Below are 16678 nucleotides of genomic sequence, written 5' to 3'. Positions count from 1 at the left end.
AGACAGCGATTGCGAGTCAATGTGTCAATCATATCAAGCAATGTGTTATCATGGACGATGTACGTGTAGCAGTCATTAAAAATGCAAATTGAAAAGAATATGACTTCACCAGATTAATGTCACATGAGATAGTAATCAATAACATCTATTATAAAATGTAATATTCACCGAATACATTCCATGTACCTCTTTTATTTCTTATATCATTGTATAACATGAAAGAAAAGCAGCTTTGAGTTAGTTGCTTTTAAGACCTATAAATGACCTTTTGTTAAGCCTTCCTCTTGTTTAAGGCAATACGTATGAGTATAAAAATTTGCCCTGACTGTACTTCAAACTTTTTATTTTTATAGAATCATGAGAATGTAGTGAGGTATAAACTTATTTTATAGATAATCCAGTACAAGTTTTCTCATTTATTTTTTATGCAGACCTTAAAATGGAAACAGAAACAGTCGTATATTTACCCCCAAAAGCTACAGGACATGCATTTATATAATTAAGTGATAATCATTTATTGGCAAATATATACCTCCAACCGTTTCTTTTCATCTTCGTGGATGACATGGAATATGATAGTTGTTTTCCATTCGTTTGATGTGTTTGATCTTTGATTTTGCCATTTGTTAAGGGAATTTCCGTTCTAAATTTTCCTTGGAGTTTTTGTTATTTTACTTTTTTCTATGTAATCATACATCCTTGGTTTTCAAATGTTTGGGTTTGAGCTTTTCTGATGTAGGTAAATCCAGAAAATTGCTTAGGACGTAGGACATTTATAATGTGATATTTTCATTCTCATAAAATTGAGAATGGAAATGGGGAATGTGTCAAAGAGACAACAACCCGACAATAGAACAGACAACAGCAATGCATATTTAGGACAAGAACATATTGGAGAAAGCATTACATAATTAATTTTGTGTTGTTGATGTAATAGAAAGATGGCGAGAAATTCAGTAGGTCATTTTCAAAAAACGATACGATAGATATTTAGCCTGGAAACATGCAACCTAAGAACTCCCAAAGAGTTATTGTAAAGGTAAGTTACGATGAAGATAGCGTGTCACTCACAAAACCCAAAACATTTTTCGGGACGTGATAACCCAATCAATTTTAATTTATTTTGAATAACATTAATTTTGTTAAATCTAAATTAAAGATTTGCCAATGATCGAATGAAAACAGTAAGAAACACAATGCATGAACTCAAAATAAGTACATGCATTTTCCAAACCTGTTCCAAGGTGTTAGCGATAAGACCAGACATGTGCCGAATCCGGCATGTCCAGTAGATGCATGATGTTATCATTTTATGTGTGTTTTTCTTCAACATGGCGAAATAAATCTAAAAGGACAATGATCATGCAGATTAAACATTGCTTGGAACTGAAAAATATCAAGATGATGTAAAAAATATCGTTAGTAATGAGAATGTCAAGTTATAACAAAGATATGCAACTTGAAAGTACAAATGGCAGCTTCGAAATGAGAAATGTTTTCCACCTGCATGCCTTTCCACTGTTCGTAATATTGAACTGGCTTTTAGGAATTTTAGAAAAGTTCATTGAAGGAGTTCATGCTTTTACTTGAGTAAAAAAGAATGAAGTTATGTAAATAACATCATTAAATGAATTTAACATGCTTCCTCATACGGTAACAGTCTGCGTAAAGACATGTCACAATACCCGTACACGTTATTCTGATTCTGGACAAACAGTTTATTAACTAACTCCGAAATGCCTAGAGCATGACTGTTTTTTCGGAACCATCAAATACCATAAGATATGAGCTCAACAAGGAATGAAACCACAAACTAAAACACTCAAGGCAACAACAAACCCAGCCAGGTGGTAGATAACATGACGTTCATGGATATTGTCGTTTCAATGAACACTGTCAATACCTCAATATCCTTCATCAACTTAAACTGTTATAAAAAGAAGCGGGCAGAAGACACCAAGGGGTCAATTAAAACTCATAAGTTGAAGAATAACTGCTTTCGCAATGGCAAAAAACGAAAATAAAACTACGATAAGAAATATAAGTCCACAAAACACTATACAGAAATCCAAGGTTTATGCATCACGAACCCCACCAAAAACCAGGTGCACCGTTAGGGTCAATAGATCCTGCTACATATGTTGGCACCCGTCAATTTGCTCTTGGTAAGTACAATTTCGGGGATAAAACTCATATCAAATGATGTATTGTTCGTTTGTCGAATTGATTTTATTTTATTCGTAAAGTGTCAATGAGGTATGGCAGGCTTTTCGCAAATACAGTTAGTTTGCGAAGATATATACACTTGAGTTAAAGAGTCAAGCACAGTTACTCTTATATCTTTTCATTTTCAAAATTCTTACAAACTTATCCTCGCAAATCTAATTTATTTCATCAAACTTTACAAACATCTACATGCAAAAAACAAAATGTTTATTCTATCCAGAATTTGCCAAACCAAAACATTACATTTTTGTACGTACTAGTCAATGACATGTCCGCAGTGTTTACAGCATTGTGGAGAACCATTTACGGCAACACTTCCACTTGCATTACCATTGGACGATTCAGTAAACTGTGAAATGTTAACTTGGACGGTAGGGTGTTCTTCTTCGCTAGACTGGTTTTGTTCGGAATCGGTTTCACGTATGTCTTCTATATCACAGATGCCATTTGTTTGGTCGTTCAAGGTAGACAACTCAAGTATTTCTTCAATTTTTGAGTCTAGCGATCCGTACTTTTGACGATCACAAAGTGGTCTGTTTATCTTGTATGTGTCTAGACTTTGCTGTTTAGTACTGTCTTTAAGCTTAAGCCGTCGTCTAGGGGACAAACGGATTGGTCTTCCATTAAAATCAGTATTTGTAATTTGTTTTGCAAATTCCACAATAACGTCATTATTGTCAAACAACGCTGCAAAGCTTCCATTGATAAGTTTAGGTGACATGGGAACATTGCTCAATAAGAGGCTTATTCCGTAATCCTTCCGTTTCAATGGTGTGACACGGGGTACTCGCAGAATCGGGATTTCCTTTTCAAATACTTCGTCGTCAGGGGAAATAACGTCCTCGTCTGTTGATTCGTCATCGTGTAAAACCTTGGTAGCAGTCGCAGATATTATTTTCCAGTCACGTTCTATATCACAGTCTTCAGTATATTGTGACGTCACAGTAAATCGAATGACATATTTACCTCTGAGTGATGCAGGAACCATATGCACTTTTCCTGAACGATTAAGCCGTTTCAGTAAAATTTCGGTCAGTTCATTTTCACCCTAAAAATGAGAATAAATATGTATTGTTTATAACATATATGATAATTTATTCTTGCGTTTAGAGTTAAACCTTATTGAATTTATTATTTTTTTACTTATATCAATCAAGCCGCTGTTGAAGTTGAACAATTACAAAACTTCAAGGCGTAAATCCTATTTATAATTGTTTTCCAGTTACGGTTTAAATAGATTTAAAAATAGTCGTGTAGTGTTACGACGCACAAACAGACAGCTGTTTTCCGTTTTTCTTTGAATCGGTGGATTTTTTGGATTAGTACATTGTGGTGATTTAATAGAAGGGTTTACCATTGACTGTGAGTTCAAATTTTGCTGTTTTGAAATGAAAAGATTATTGACCAAGTTGTTTTAGTTGCCTGAATAGTTACAATTGCCTTCATTAGTTTACTTTATTTCTTTTATGATACAATTATCAAAACACTTCTAGCTATCATTTTAACATTTAAATCTTACAATTAAATTACCTTCAGTCGAAAAACAACCATTCCCAGTATTCTTTTGGCAGCGACTTCGAATCTACTATCATTTCGTACAAGTAGTTCAAATTTTGTTGCCAATCGTATGCCCTATCAAATATAACAGAAATATATTAATATTAAGCAGTAAACCTTCGCCTTTAAATGAGTGTTAGTTATGCTCAGTCTTTAAAGCTGTTTTTTTAAACTTGTTGGTGCAAATTTTATTTTGTGTTGTAGTTTTCTTTCGCCTCTTTCTGGCTTTATTTAAATGGTTTTGTTTTCTGTTTATATTTTAATGCCTCATGCTATTTGTCTGATTTGTTCCAAATATTTATATAATTGTGTGTGTGTTTGTGAGTACAAAATCCCTGTATCTTGTGTTTAGCATACTCGAAATTTTTAAGAACGAACATCCCACGAAAAAGAAACTTATTATTATTTTTTTAATGGTGTATAATTTTATTTAAAATTTACATTTGTTAGAGATACATAAAGTACCGGTACCTTATCCCGGCCTCGTGATCGTTAGTATATAGTATTTCAGTGATAAGGTTAGTACAGTTAGTACACAATAAGTACACAATATACAGTTTAGCTAATAAATAATATGCAACAGATTAAAAAGAAAGTAATATGATATATTATAAATTTAAGTTTAAGGATGTAAATCAATTTTTTCTGCAACCAAATTGTACAAGTTTTCACATTTTCCTTCTTTATTTGTCAATATTTTGTTATGTTGGAGAAGTTCATTTTTATAAAAATTTCAAACACATTAATTTGTTTTGTTTTCTGCTCGGATATATAATATAATTTATATATAGTAAAAAGTCTAATATTGTTAGAAAATCGTTAATATTGTAATAATTTGTATCGTTTATCTTGTATCCATAAAAAAGTAATGCATGTGATATTATATGATGTCCTATTTTAAGTTTATCTAGTATTAGTTTTATTTGATCCCAAAATAATTTCAGATATTTGCATGGCAAAAAGTAATGATCATAATCTTTAATGACATTACATATATTACATAAAGGAGTTTTAATCACTTTCCAAGAGAAAAGTAATTGTTTGGTTGGTAAAATGTAATGTAGAAATCCCCATCTTAACATTTTCAATTTATTATCTTGGATATAATTAAAAAGAAACTTATTAATGGAATTGTCATTCGCGATTAAACTCAATGAATTAATCATTTTGCGAAAATCTGATTAAAAGACCAGAAAAATGTAACGCACATTTTCAGCACTCTTTCACTTGTTATACCGTCTTACATACCATATATCATATTTTAATCATAAACAATTTGAAAACAAACATGGTATTAGGCCTTGCTTGTTGGGTTGTGCAACCTTTCATATAACGGATAAATATACTTGCTTTTCTAATATGCATCTGCAGACCTTCAACACCAAATGAACGTATTACAAACCATAGTTTCAGTGATCGGAACCTTTTACTCAGAGGGATTTGCCAATGCTGTGAATTATAATTAATGTACATATCAACCACTTTGTTGAAAAAAATATATCTCCAATTGTTTAACCTCTTCTACTGGTCATAATTACAGAAAACCATCGTATCAATTTTACTACGATTGGTGAGCGTTACTGGATTTACTATCACAAGGAAAAGCTCAAAACCAAAGCTGGAAAACCCTAATGTACGACTACAAGGGGGGGGGGGATATATTGAAGTTATATATCCTTTTATCATAATCTTATACTTGTGTATTCGGCAATTTGTAATATCTAATTAAGATGCTATATGTAGGTCCCATTTCATCATATATCTCCTTTAGTATCTATACATCAACGGCTTCCGAATGAATGATTTTGAGAGTTCCCAATTAAGGCCAATTCAGAAAAGCTCTTCGGACGCACAAAACTAATAAAGTAATTATTTACTTTCTAGTACTAAGTTGATGCACTGAAATCATAAGCCCAGCTGTCTTTGCTTTGTCACTGAGAATGCAGTATTAAAACCATGTAATTCAGAAATATTCTGAGGTGAATTTTGAATTTATTAAGAAACTAATGTTATGGTTTTGACATTTATTTTCGTGCCCTTATCGTTCATACAGTTTCTTAAGTTTATAACCATCTTTGGTTACATTTTTCTGAATTAGATATTCCCCGTGTGGTCAATTAATACAAGCGATTCGGGAGCACCACATTTCTAAAACAATGATTTATTTTTAAAAATTCATCTTGTAAGTGTACCCTATATTTGTTACTTTGTATTTCATACCCTTTATCACAATCCCTGTGCAGATTGTCCCTAGAATATCATGTTTCAGAATTAATAATCTTATATAATAAAAGTAATCAGTATATGCTAAAATTTGTATGGCATGCTGTGCCAGTCAACTATCGACATCAGTCCTCATTTCTTTAGCCCGCAAACCCATGTTAAGGCTTAATTCAGCAGTTGATACAAGGGTATGCAATGTGTTATTTGTCTATTTGTATCAATTTTACCTACTTTAGAGTAACTATAAATGACTACCAGTCACTTGATTCGATTTCTATGATTGCTTTGTTACATTGACCGCATCTAAAATTTTACTAATATATATACTGATTTAAATCTGGTGCATACAAAATTTTAATCGTTTTATATTATTACTATTACATTATTTCATATTTTTCTTCTTGGCGACATTAATGTATACATACCATGTAGTCAATTGCAGCACCTAGGAAAAACGTACATTCATTAATTAGACATGTTAAATTTCAAAACTCTAATTGAAAGGTACAATAGATACACTTCTCACAGTAACTATACCCAACCTGTATTTCCAACTATCGGTACGGCAGATACATAGGATCTGTGTTCCCGAATGCTACTAAAATAATCTTTTTTTGCTATCCTGTATAGCAGATGTTGTCTGTGTTTTAGATTGCAATTGGAATGCAATAGATTTTGCAATCGTGTAAAGCAGGTTTTATTTATTTTCCTCTACTGTACTGATAGCTGGTAATAGGCAGTGTTAACATTTAGACATAACATGAGAAAATTATCGAATGATGGTATGAGACCCAATACAACTAGTGCTTTAGTTATTATAGATATATCAGTTTATATTAAAATAACCATAGTTTTTTAATTTTCTTCCTATTCATCATATAATTTTAATTCATAATTGTTGCATTACAAAAACAATAACACAATCATGTCATAAACCGCTGCATGTCAGTTTGTATACTTATATTAAGGTCAAGATGACAAATGATAGCATTATCCTTTCTCAATGTTGTCGATCTACGGGAGATTTCTAAATAACAAAGTAGTGCGACCTCTCACGTGAAATATATCTTAATTCCTCTCATTATCCTGGATTCCATTTCAAGTTTCGGTCGATTAATGATCACTTTACCTATTTCCAGAGAAATATAGTAATATGATCGGGACAATGCAGTCAGCAGTCAAGTAGCCATATGAAAATAAAGTACTATTAAATTGTAAGCTCACAAATCTGTCAAGACAAGCAGCTTATGCATTCGGTCATTACTTGGACATACATGAGAACTGTGTCAAAAGAGAATACTCCGTCAATACTCACTTCATTTATTTATATTATCAAGGTTTGGTGTTGAAATACAATTCTATTTACTGCATACTGTAAACCAGCTGTATTTCGCTTTAAGCCCTTTCTATTTGACCTCACGGCGATAATTTTCGCGATGTTTTAATTTTATTGATGTAATTATAAAAGAAAAGATCGAAGTTTGTCATATTCGCGATATATTTTTAATCGCCATAAGCGCAAAAATTAATTGCTCGGGAAAATTTGTTGGTTTTACAGTATATTCTAATCTCAATATTACAAAAGGTAATTTAATTTGTTTATTAAAATATGGAAAAACTCATTTACCAAATATGAAAGAATTGTTAAGTTGTCTCTTCTGTATTGGAATTTCTATCTTGATAGTTTATTCTGCTGACTTAATTAGGTTTAGATATATTTAATATTTTGTTTGTGTAGCTGTCCAACATGGCAATGGCCATTAAATATATGACATGCCATAGATTTACCCATTATTCAGTGTTTTGAAATAAGTGGAAATCAAGGATAATCATAAACGTATTGCCATTTTCTCTTATCATCAATTGTCACATGGTCTTATATCAATTTCTCATAATAAGATTTCACTTTTCTCATTATGTCAAACAGAAGTGCTCTTTACCCGATTAATTATCTAAACATATTTTGTCAACAGTTTATATCTGATTTACGCGAAGTGATAAATCTCGAAACAAATTAACGATCCCACTCAATTCCCTATATTTATTGACCAATCAAATTAATTATATGTCGTGAGTGCAGATCATATTTAAATGGCGTTGCATGTGAGAAGCTGATAAGATGTCATTACTGATTAGAAATAATTTGTTCTTTAAACCACTCGATGAAATAAAGCTGATGGTGATTTGTGACGAGTCGAAATGTCAAACAAAGACAAAAGCTTATTTTTAATAGTTCCCATCTAAACGAAACAGCAATGAATTATATTGTGATATCAATTTCATCTTTTGTAAATAAATCAGACTATTCTTCGGTCGACAGGTGTGTGATACAGTCAGGTAAAACTTGCTAAATATAGTCTTCTTATACTTCTTATTTGCTATATATGTATATGATCATGATGATATTTGATACTAAATAAACCTATCTCATTGACGAACAAGGGTTTTGATGCTTATAATCATATCAAACCGTCATATATGATTTGAAAATAAAGATAGATATCTGAATTTCTTTCAGACAAAAATAAATTCCTGAATAAAACAAAAAGAAACAATAAAATAAAAATAGGTACAACTCATAAAATATACATACTTCTATGCAGACATACGTCAAATTGAATATATTGTTTATAGGTTATATAATAAACACATCCACATATGCAAACTAAATTTGTTTACAAAAAATGATGTGTTGCACTAATTCACTTGTCTTTTATGTTCCAAAATTTCATAATACATAACAAAATGTATCAATAATAAATTGAGACGTTTTTTAGCTTTTAAAAAATGTTTTCTAGACTGCTGTTAGTCAGTTTTGTCGTGTTTTTTTTCCAGATGTTTTGCCATAGCGTTGTCAGTTTTTCTTCGACTGATGAGTTTTGAACATCCTTATGGTATCTTCAGCCTCTTTTTATAGCGCTGCTAATTGCCTGACCGTCAAAGAGGCTGCCAGCCAATGTTCTGTATTAGCCATTTTTGGTTTTGTAGCATCAACAGTGTTATGTATTTTGGGTATTTTGGCATACATGGAAAAACCAAAAGATACCGAAGGGAAATTCAAACTCATAAGTCGAAAATAAATTGTCAACGGAATAGCAAAAAAAGAAATGGACAAAAAGACAAACAACAGAATACAAAACACAACATAGAAAACTAAAGACTGAGCAAAACGAACCCCACCAAAAACCGGGGTGATCGTATATGTTCCGGAATGGTAAGCAAATCATGATCCACATGTGGCATCCGTGGTGTTGCTCATGTAAGAACAAATCCGGTAAATGGAAATGGTTATTACAGAAAAACGTGTCGCAAACACTGAAATCGTACATCATACATATGTTTAATACAATATTGCTACTTCTAGCATCTTAATCATGAAACATAAACCAACTGAAACGATATACCAAATTGTCAATTAACGTATAAAAATAAAAAGTCTCAAACAAATACAGTAAACTGAAAACGTAACTGCTACATCTATATCTCATAAAAGAAAAAAATGAAATTAATTTAAAATTTATAGTTTCCTGCTGACATGACATTATGCTAACGTGTGCACATTAAGCGGAGGTGTTTAAAGACATTAAATCGACATTTTGCAAGAAGAAAATAAATATAAAATAAGCGAAAGTTTATACATAAATAATGATGTGCACTTTATGTTTTGAATGTATGCAACCGATTCCGATAGACACGAAATGTGTTTACTGAATAATCTTCAACGGGTACTATCGCAAACGAAAGAGAAGCAAAATGCATTAAACATTTAACCCAAACAGGCTTAATTAAAGCAGCAACATGTCTCATCAAAGATTCAACGCTTATAATTTGGTACGCCAACGCGTGTTTCGTCTACATTACTCAACAGTGGCTCTAATCTAAAACGTTGCAAAGCCAAATCAATTAGGACAAGTTGCTTTCTTAGTTTTAGTAAATTGATAATTTATTATCAGAATTTATGCAAAAAATAAATGACTCGTTTAAATCATGTAAAAATGAGAATGGAAACGAGGAATGTGTCAAAGAGACAACAACCCGACCAAAGAGCAGAAAACAGCCCAAGGCCACCAATGGGTCTTCAACACAGCGAGAAAATCCCGCACCCGGAGGAAGTACTTATGTATCTTAGTTTTAAACGGTAAATTAGCAGCGGCACTGCCCCAGCCAAAGTAATATGACAAATTATACTCTGGGATAAGTTTAAGAGACACATTTTCTTGGGTGCCGTTAGTAAATGGTTGTGATAAATTAATCAAAACATTCTTATTATATCTTTGTGAAAAAGGTAAATTAATTAGTGGTATTGTTAGGAAAGATGATATTTCAATCAAACAGACTGCCGTGATATATGTAATTTTACACCGTAGGTGTGGCATCAGTACGCATTGGACTACTATAAAACAGCCATTATCTTTGTAACATGAATATTAACATGAATAAACAATGTAAATTTACAATATAAGGACACAAGTTCGTTTCAGAAACTTACAGGTAATAATTAATCGAATAACCCTAATATCTGTCTATTAATCATCCCTAGAGATTGGCGTAGGAATTTAAGAAAAAAGAGAAGTTCTGGTATACTGCGAGAACTACAGTCCAATTCAGAACTGTCAGGTTTTCTTTGCGTATATGCCTTTATAAAAGTAATGAGGTAACATTTAAGCTTCTCAGGAAGCATATGCATATAGAGTTTGTTCTCCTTTTTTAACAATTTTTCTAGTTTTGCTCATTTTGTTAAATGATATAAGTTGAAGTCAAGATAGACGTTTTTAATAAAGTGTTTATTATAGTTGTTCTAATTGTTAATTATTTGTTTTATAATGATATTGGGTCTGGTATTCTGTCGATTAATTCAATGCATTAAAACAACTTTAGAATTGCCACCAAAAATTATAAAAAAATGACAGAGTAAAATGGAAAGCGTTATCGGAAATTTCTTGTAAACTAATACTACAAGGATGCAGAGTAATATAAACATACTTTGCTTGTTTCTGAATCCGAATTATCACTATATAATTTTATATTTTATATTGTATAAGATATTTAATTTTCAATTCATAATAAAATATTGCTTTCACTAACAATCAAACATTATCCCAGAGACTTTGATTTTGACAATATAAAACCACACAAAGCAGAGTGTATAGTTTATACATGACCGCAATCGAGAACTGGCTGTTGAGTATAGTATCACAATATCTTAATTCATACTATGACTGGTTCATCAAGAACTGTTTACTCTATCCGAAGCACCTGAGAGCATTCCAACTTTAGGCGCGGTTCATGTTGCTCTTTTTGTGTAGTGTTCTGTCTTTTCGTCGTTTTCTTTCTGTTCCTTGTGTTGTCTGTTTTTAGTCAACTAACGTTTTCCATATTGAATTACCCCCTTGATATCTCTTCCCACGGTTTACAAGAAACATGTTCACTTTGCTATAGATCCTACCCAATCCCCCGTTTTCTTTGGGTTCGTGGTTTCTCAGTCTAGTTTTCTGTTAATGTTTTGTGGAATGTTGTTGTTGTATTTCTTTTTGACTATGGTGATGGTTTTTGATCAGACTTATAGTTTTAGATTACAACCTGGATATCATCATCCTCTGTCTACAAGAGACATGTTTACTTTTATATAGATCCTCCCTCCTACATCACGAACTTGATACTATCATAGCTGTTGTAATGGTTCCCAGTCGGTAGAAAATATTACTGTATACGACTTTAATGAGCACACGACAGGCGATTCTTACATATCAAGTGATGTTTACCTGTGATGTTGACGAAACTGGTTTTATTAATCAACGTTTCGAGGAAATTTGATACTTAAAAAAAGGCGATGTGGTATGATTGCCAATGAGACACCTATTCACCAGAGACCAAAGGACGACTGCCTTTTCCTCCATGTTTTTATATACATATAGGCACTGGACATATTATTTGAAATGATTTTGTTATAACTCTAGCTCATAAAATTATTTAGAATTTAGTAATGCCATTTATTTGAGAAAAAAAAATTAACAAAAATACTCCAAGGCAAATTCAAAAAGGGGAAGTCCATAAATAAAGGCAATCGTAGTATACCGCTGTTCAATAGTCATATATCGATTTAACTGAAAAAAATCCGTGTCACAAACCGAAACTGAGGGAAACACATCAACTATAAGAGGAAACAAAACTGACAAAATTAAAGGCTGTCAATGCATAGTAAAAGTAGAAAACAACTGCCATTTTCCTGACTTGGTACAGGCATTTTTCGAAGAAAATGTTGGGTTAAACCTGATCTTATAGCTAACTAAACCTCCCACTTGTATGGCAGTTGTTTATAGTTTCGTCATATTGATAAAATTGGGTAATTAACGCAAATAGACATAATAGGCTAATGTGACATTTAAATGAAATGTTACTTACCAGTATTTTCGTGTTGTAAATATAAAGGATCAACGTTAAATGTCCTGTGTAATGCTCCACTATTTTTTACCCTTGAATAAAAAAAATGTGGTAGATTTAACTTCATCAGCTGAAAAGCTATATAGCGTCAGCGCGTTGCATGTATATTCGTGTGTTAATAGTATTATAGCGTAAAAAAGAACATTTTCGACCTTTCAATGTCTATTAATTTGTTTGTAACGGATGAAAGTTTTTTTTGCATAAAATGTTATACGTAATAAATGCCCTTGATTCATACATTGCACGACAAATGCTTATGCCCCACCTACGATAGTAGAAGGGCATTAAGTGCGTCCATTCGTCCGTCTGTTCCGCTTAGGGTTAAAGTTTTTGGTCAAGGTAGTTTTTGATGCAGTTGAATTCCAATCAACATGAAACTTAGTACACATGTTCCCTGTGATATGATCTTTCTAATTTTAATGCCAAATTAGAGTTTTGACCTCAATTTCACGGACCACTGAACATAGAAAATGATATTGAGAGTAGGGCATCCGTGTACTATGGACACATTTTTGTTAAATATAATACTACAACTATGATCACACTTATTGCAAATTACAGCTAGTTCAATAGAAACGATATGGGTTACACCAAGAGTGTCCCAAACACAATATTTGCAAGTCTGTTTTTATGCCCCACCTACGATAGTAGAGGAGCATTATGTTTTTTCGGTCTGTTCGTCCGTCTGTCCCGCTTCAGGTTAAAGTTTTTGGTCAAGGTAGTTTTTGATGAAGTTGAAATCCAATCAACTTGAAACTTAGTACACATGTCTCCTATCATATGATCTTTTTAATTTTAATGCCAAATTAGAGTTTTGACCCCAATTTTACGGTCCACTGAACATATAAAATGATAGTGCGAGTGGGGCATCCGTGTATTATGGACACATTCTTGTTTGAAGTAAAAAAGTAAAAACAGGATTGTTAAAATTACCTGCAATACTGTATATTTATTGATTTGGCTTTTATTGCATGAACGGAGGTATATGTAAATCTACTCAACTAGTTGTATCTAGACAATAAAGACATATTTTATGATACCTAGTGCGGACCGGAGCATGTAGGATGTGTCAATAATCATGTTCATTAATCTCTGAATAAATTTGAACGAGAGAAAAAATATTAGCAGAGGGAGATGATTGACATGTTGTAAGACGATGATGAAGTTGTATTTGTTACTTCAGATAAAAATCCAATTGACTACACCTTAATTTTTAATACAATAGTGGACAATTTTGCATAATCTCCAATTCATCATATATAAATGCACTTGTCCGTTGACATTTCATGTTAATGAAGGTCGCATGTTAACCTGAACGCATCTATCAAATCGAATTTTGAATGCATAATACAGCATATACAGTTAAGTCTGCTTCATAAATTCAATTACATCTAGAAATTGACAATGAGGTTTAAAAACAAAACTTTACGACAAAGGAGATGATTTTAGCTTCATAATTATAAAATTTCTTTTTTTATATAGCATGTTTTCAGCAGCGCCTGCATATGGAGTTTATATCTCCCATTTGATACGAAATTCCAGAGATTGCATGTTGTGTTTTGTATACTGTTGTTTGTCTTTTGATCGTTTTTCGTTTTTTGCCATGGCATTGTCAGTTTGTTTTCGACTTATGAGTTTGAATATCACTTTGTTACATGTACCGTTAGTCTCTCTTTTACACATCTTTAGTTGTTGTTGTGTTGTATGGTTTCTGACTCTTTGACAGATAGTTTTTATTCAAAATCTAGTCAACAATAAAGAAACCGGTTGGGAAAATATTGTGTTCATGCTCCTCTGCCTAATTCATATAAATATTTTTGGTTTTGTTCTTTTCGTACAAATCCCTTTTAAACATTCAATATCTGTATCAATTTTTACAACATACCACAATGCCGTACAATCAAAATGTACCATCATCCATTTTGAAGGGTTAAATGCAAACGAGTTGGCATATTCAACACCTTCCATATACTTCCGGAATTCTGGGCAGATAAATGCAGTTCCAGCATATGCTGCATCAATATGAAGCCACAGACCTTCTCTTTCACCTGCATTAAACATATTAAAATGACGCTAAAACTATTTTAGATGTTGCGTTCGGAACGCTTTTCTGGATTTTCATTCACCAGGACGCTCACAGAGACCAAATAATTGAAAGTCAAGGATGCATAACTACTTTAACACGTAAAGAGTCACTAGATCAATGGACCTAAAATAATAACCAAATCCATCTAAGATCAGCTTTGCCTGTGGGAGTTGAAACCTTACTTCTTTTATATAAATTTCATCAATGTGCCAATGGCGATAAATGCCACTCATCACTTTTACATATAAGAAACTCTTCGACGAGCGACGCTATAACATTATGCCCTTTATTATATAATGTTAACACATTGTGTCAAAAATTCAATTTGATTTACGTTTTTACATTCAATTTTACATCAGTTGTTCAAAGACACTATTTCAAAATTAATTGTATTCTACGTTTTATACAATCATTAATCCATTATCGCATATGTAATCATTTTTTAACATTGCCACAGTCGTGCTCATACATAAATACACACTACTAAGATAGTTTCAGTGATAGTTTTACATTTAAACATTTTCTTTTAGAATAGCCAAGATGCAATACAGTTTATGTATGTTAGATATCAACAATTCGTGCAAGATTGGGAATAATTCCTGTTATGAGATTCGTGTATATTTACAAAAAATGAAAAAATTAGGAATAAGTTCAGCAATGTCGCCAGATAACGCAAACTATTAAACATTATTCTGTTTTTCAAATGATATTATGCACATGCCAAATGCCAAATGACTTTTTTTCTGGATTTCAGTAGGAAGTACTAGTATTTAATTTCTTATCTGAAAACTATTATACTTACAAATTGGTCCTATTTCTTTCAAGTTGTCGAATGCGCATGCGCCTGTTGTTCCCAATGTGGCACAAACCTAAAAGCAGAAGATCAGGTTTTTATAATTGAATATTGGGCTCAACTAAATATTCATAAAAAGAAAGAATAATCAATGTTACCATTATAAACACTCAAAAGTAAAATTAAATATTATTCTAAATGTTTGACATCTTAATATGATCAGCAATCTTCTTGTACACAGACGACTACGGATACGATCAACAATTCTTTCCTTGTTTGTGACAAAGTTATCGCCAATTGTTTTACCCGCCATGTACAACATTATATATGCCACTAGTTGAGTATAAACTGCTATGCCTTTTAGATTATCGTTGCTTTCTTTCGGTTGAGGTGGTTCGTGTTGCCGAACTTTTATTTTTCAGTGTAGTTTTTTGTGTATTAATGTTGACCTCTAATCCTATAAGTTCTTGTCTTCTTCGGCTTATTTGTTTTTAATTACATGTACAAATTCTTTTCTATAACATGAATAACTACTGTTTTGTCTTCTGAAGCCTGATGTTCTTGTCGTTTTCTTAATTTCATAAAAGTTGTATAATGGAAAATGTTATTGTTGTTATATCATAGGAAAAAATCTTCATGGCGATTCAAATGAAGTCTGGACATTTTGACTACAGTAGTATAACATCTCCTCTCTTCTTCCAAATCGTACAAGTTTGTGGCGTGATTCGTGCTCTCAAACTTGAGGGGTATAACTCGCTTTTGGGATATTGGGTATAGGGAAAAAGTAAGACTGTGGGATATAGGGAGTACCATAGTGTGATCTGGGAAAAAGAAGAGACAACAAGTTAGAATAGGGAAAACTTAAAAATAAGCGGGATTATGGAAATGAGCACCCCCATGTCATCCCCCTCGATCTTTTTCATTTGCAATATTGCGAGTGCTTCGATTTTATCTTTCTGCCTGTGTTGGTGTTGGCTGTCCCTTGTAGACATACAATTTCAGTTTTCCCCTTGTACTTATAGAATAAACTAAAATTTAGATTTGACACTAATGATTCAAGTGAGTAATTTCAAAGTCAAGTATCAGGTATATTGAAATTATAACATACATAAAACGGTATCAGACCGTCCTCTCTGTCTTTGTCTATAACCTCTTGTATTGCGTCACCGCGCATGCTTAACTCGTCGTCACATTCAATGAATCTCATTTTCACAAGTGCAATCAATCCTGCTTTTTCCACTGATGAATGAGCCTGTAAAATTTGATAACATGTTTGTCAAACAAAAAACAATGTAGCAAACTGTTTTGAGAAAAATAGAAAATGAAAACAAAACATCAGGAAAAGATTTATG

General features: G+C 32.4%; 1 protein-coding gene across 1 annotated transcript in view; it reads right to left on the bottom strand.

The window, feature by feature from the left end:
- Nucleotides 1-2377: 2377 nt before the first annotated feature.
- LOC127721838 (histidine decarboxylase-like) overlaps nucleotides 2378-16678 on the bottom strand; it is a 35558-nt gene continuing 21257 nt past the window's right edge. The window contains exons 6-13 of the mRNA XM_052228649.1: nucleotides 16435-16578; nucleotides 15336-15402; nucleotides 14333-14495; nucleotides 12409-12479; nucleotides 6432-6451; nucleotides 5134-5232; nucleotides 3757-3858; nucleotides 2378-3274 (exon numbers count right to left, since the gene is read on the bottom strand). Of these exons, the coding sequence (XP_052084609.1) occupies nucleotides 2483-3274; nucleotides 3757-3858; nucleotides 5134-5232; nucleotides 6432-6451; nucleotides 12409-12479; nucleotides 14333-14495; nucleotides 15336-15402; nucleotides 16435-16578 (1458 nt within the window). The 3' untranslated portion in view covers nucleotides 2378-2482. The remainder of the gene's footprint in view (nucleotides 3275-3756; nucleotides 3859-5133; nucleotides 5233-6431; nucleotides 6452-12408; nucleotides 12480-14332; nucleotides 14496-15335; nucleotides 15403-16434; nucleotides 16579-16678) is intronic.

Source organism: Mytilus californianus, unplaced genomic scaffold (assembly GCF_021869535.1).
Source record: "Mytilus californianus isolate M0D057914Y unplaced genomic scaffold, xbMytCali1.0.p SCAF_12, whole genome shotgun sequence".
Taxonomy (NCBI): domain Eukaryota; kingdom Metazoa; phylum Mollusca; class Bivalvia; order Mytilida; family Mytilidae; genus Mytilus; species Mytilus californianus.
The sequence above is the reverse complement of the archived record's forward strand: the minus strand, read 5'-3'. Positions and strand labels throughout refer to the sequence as shown.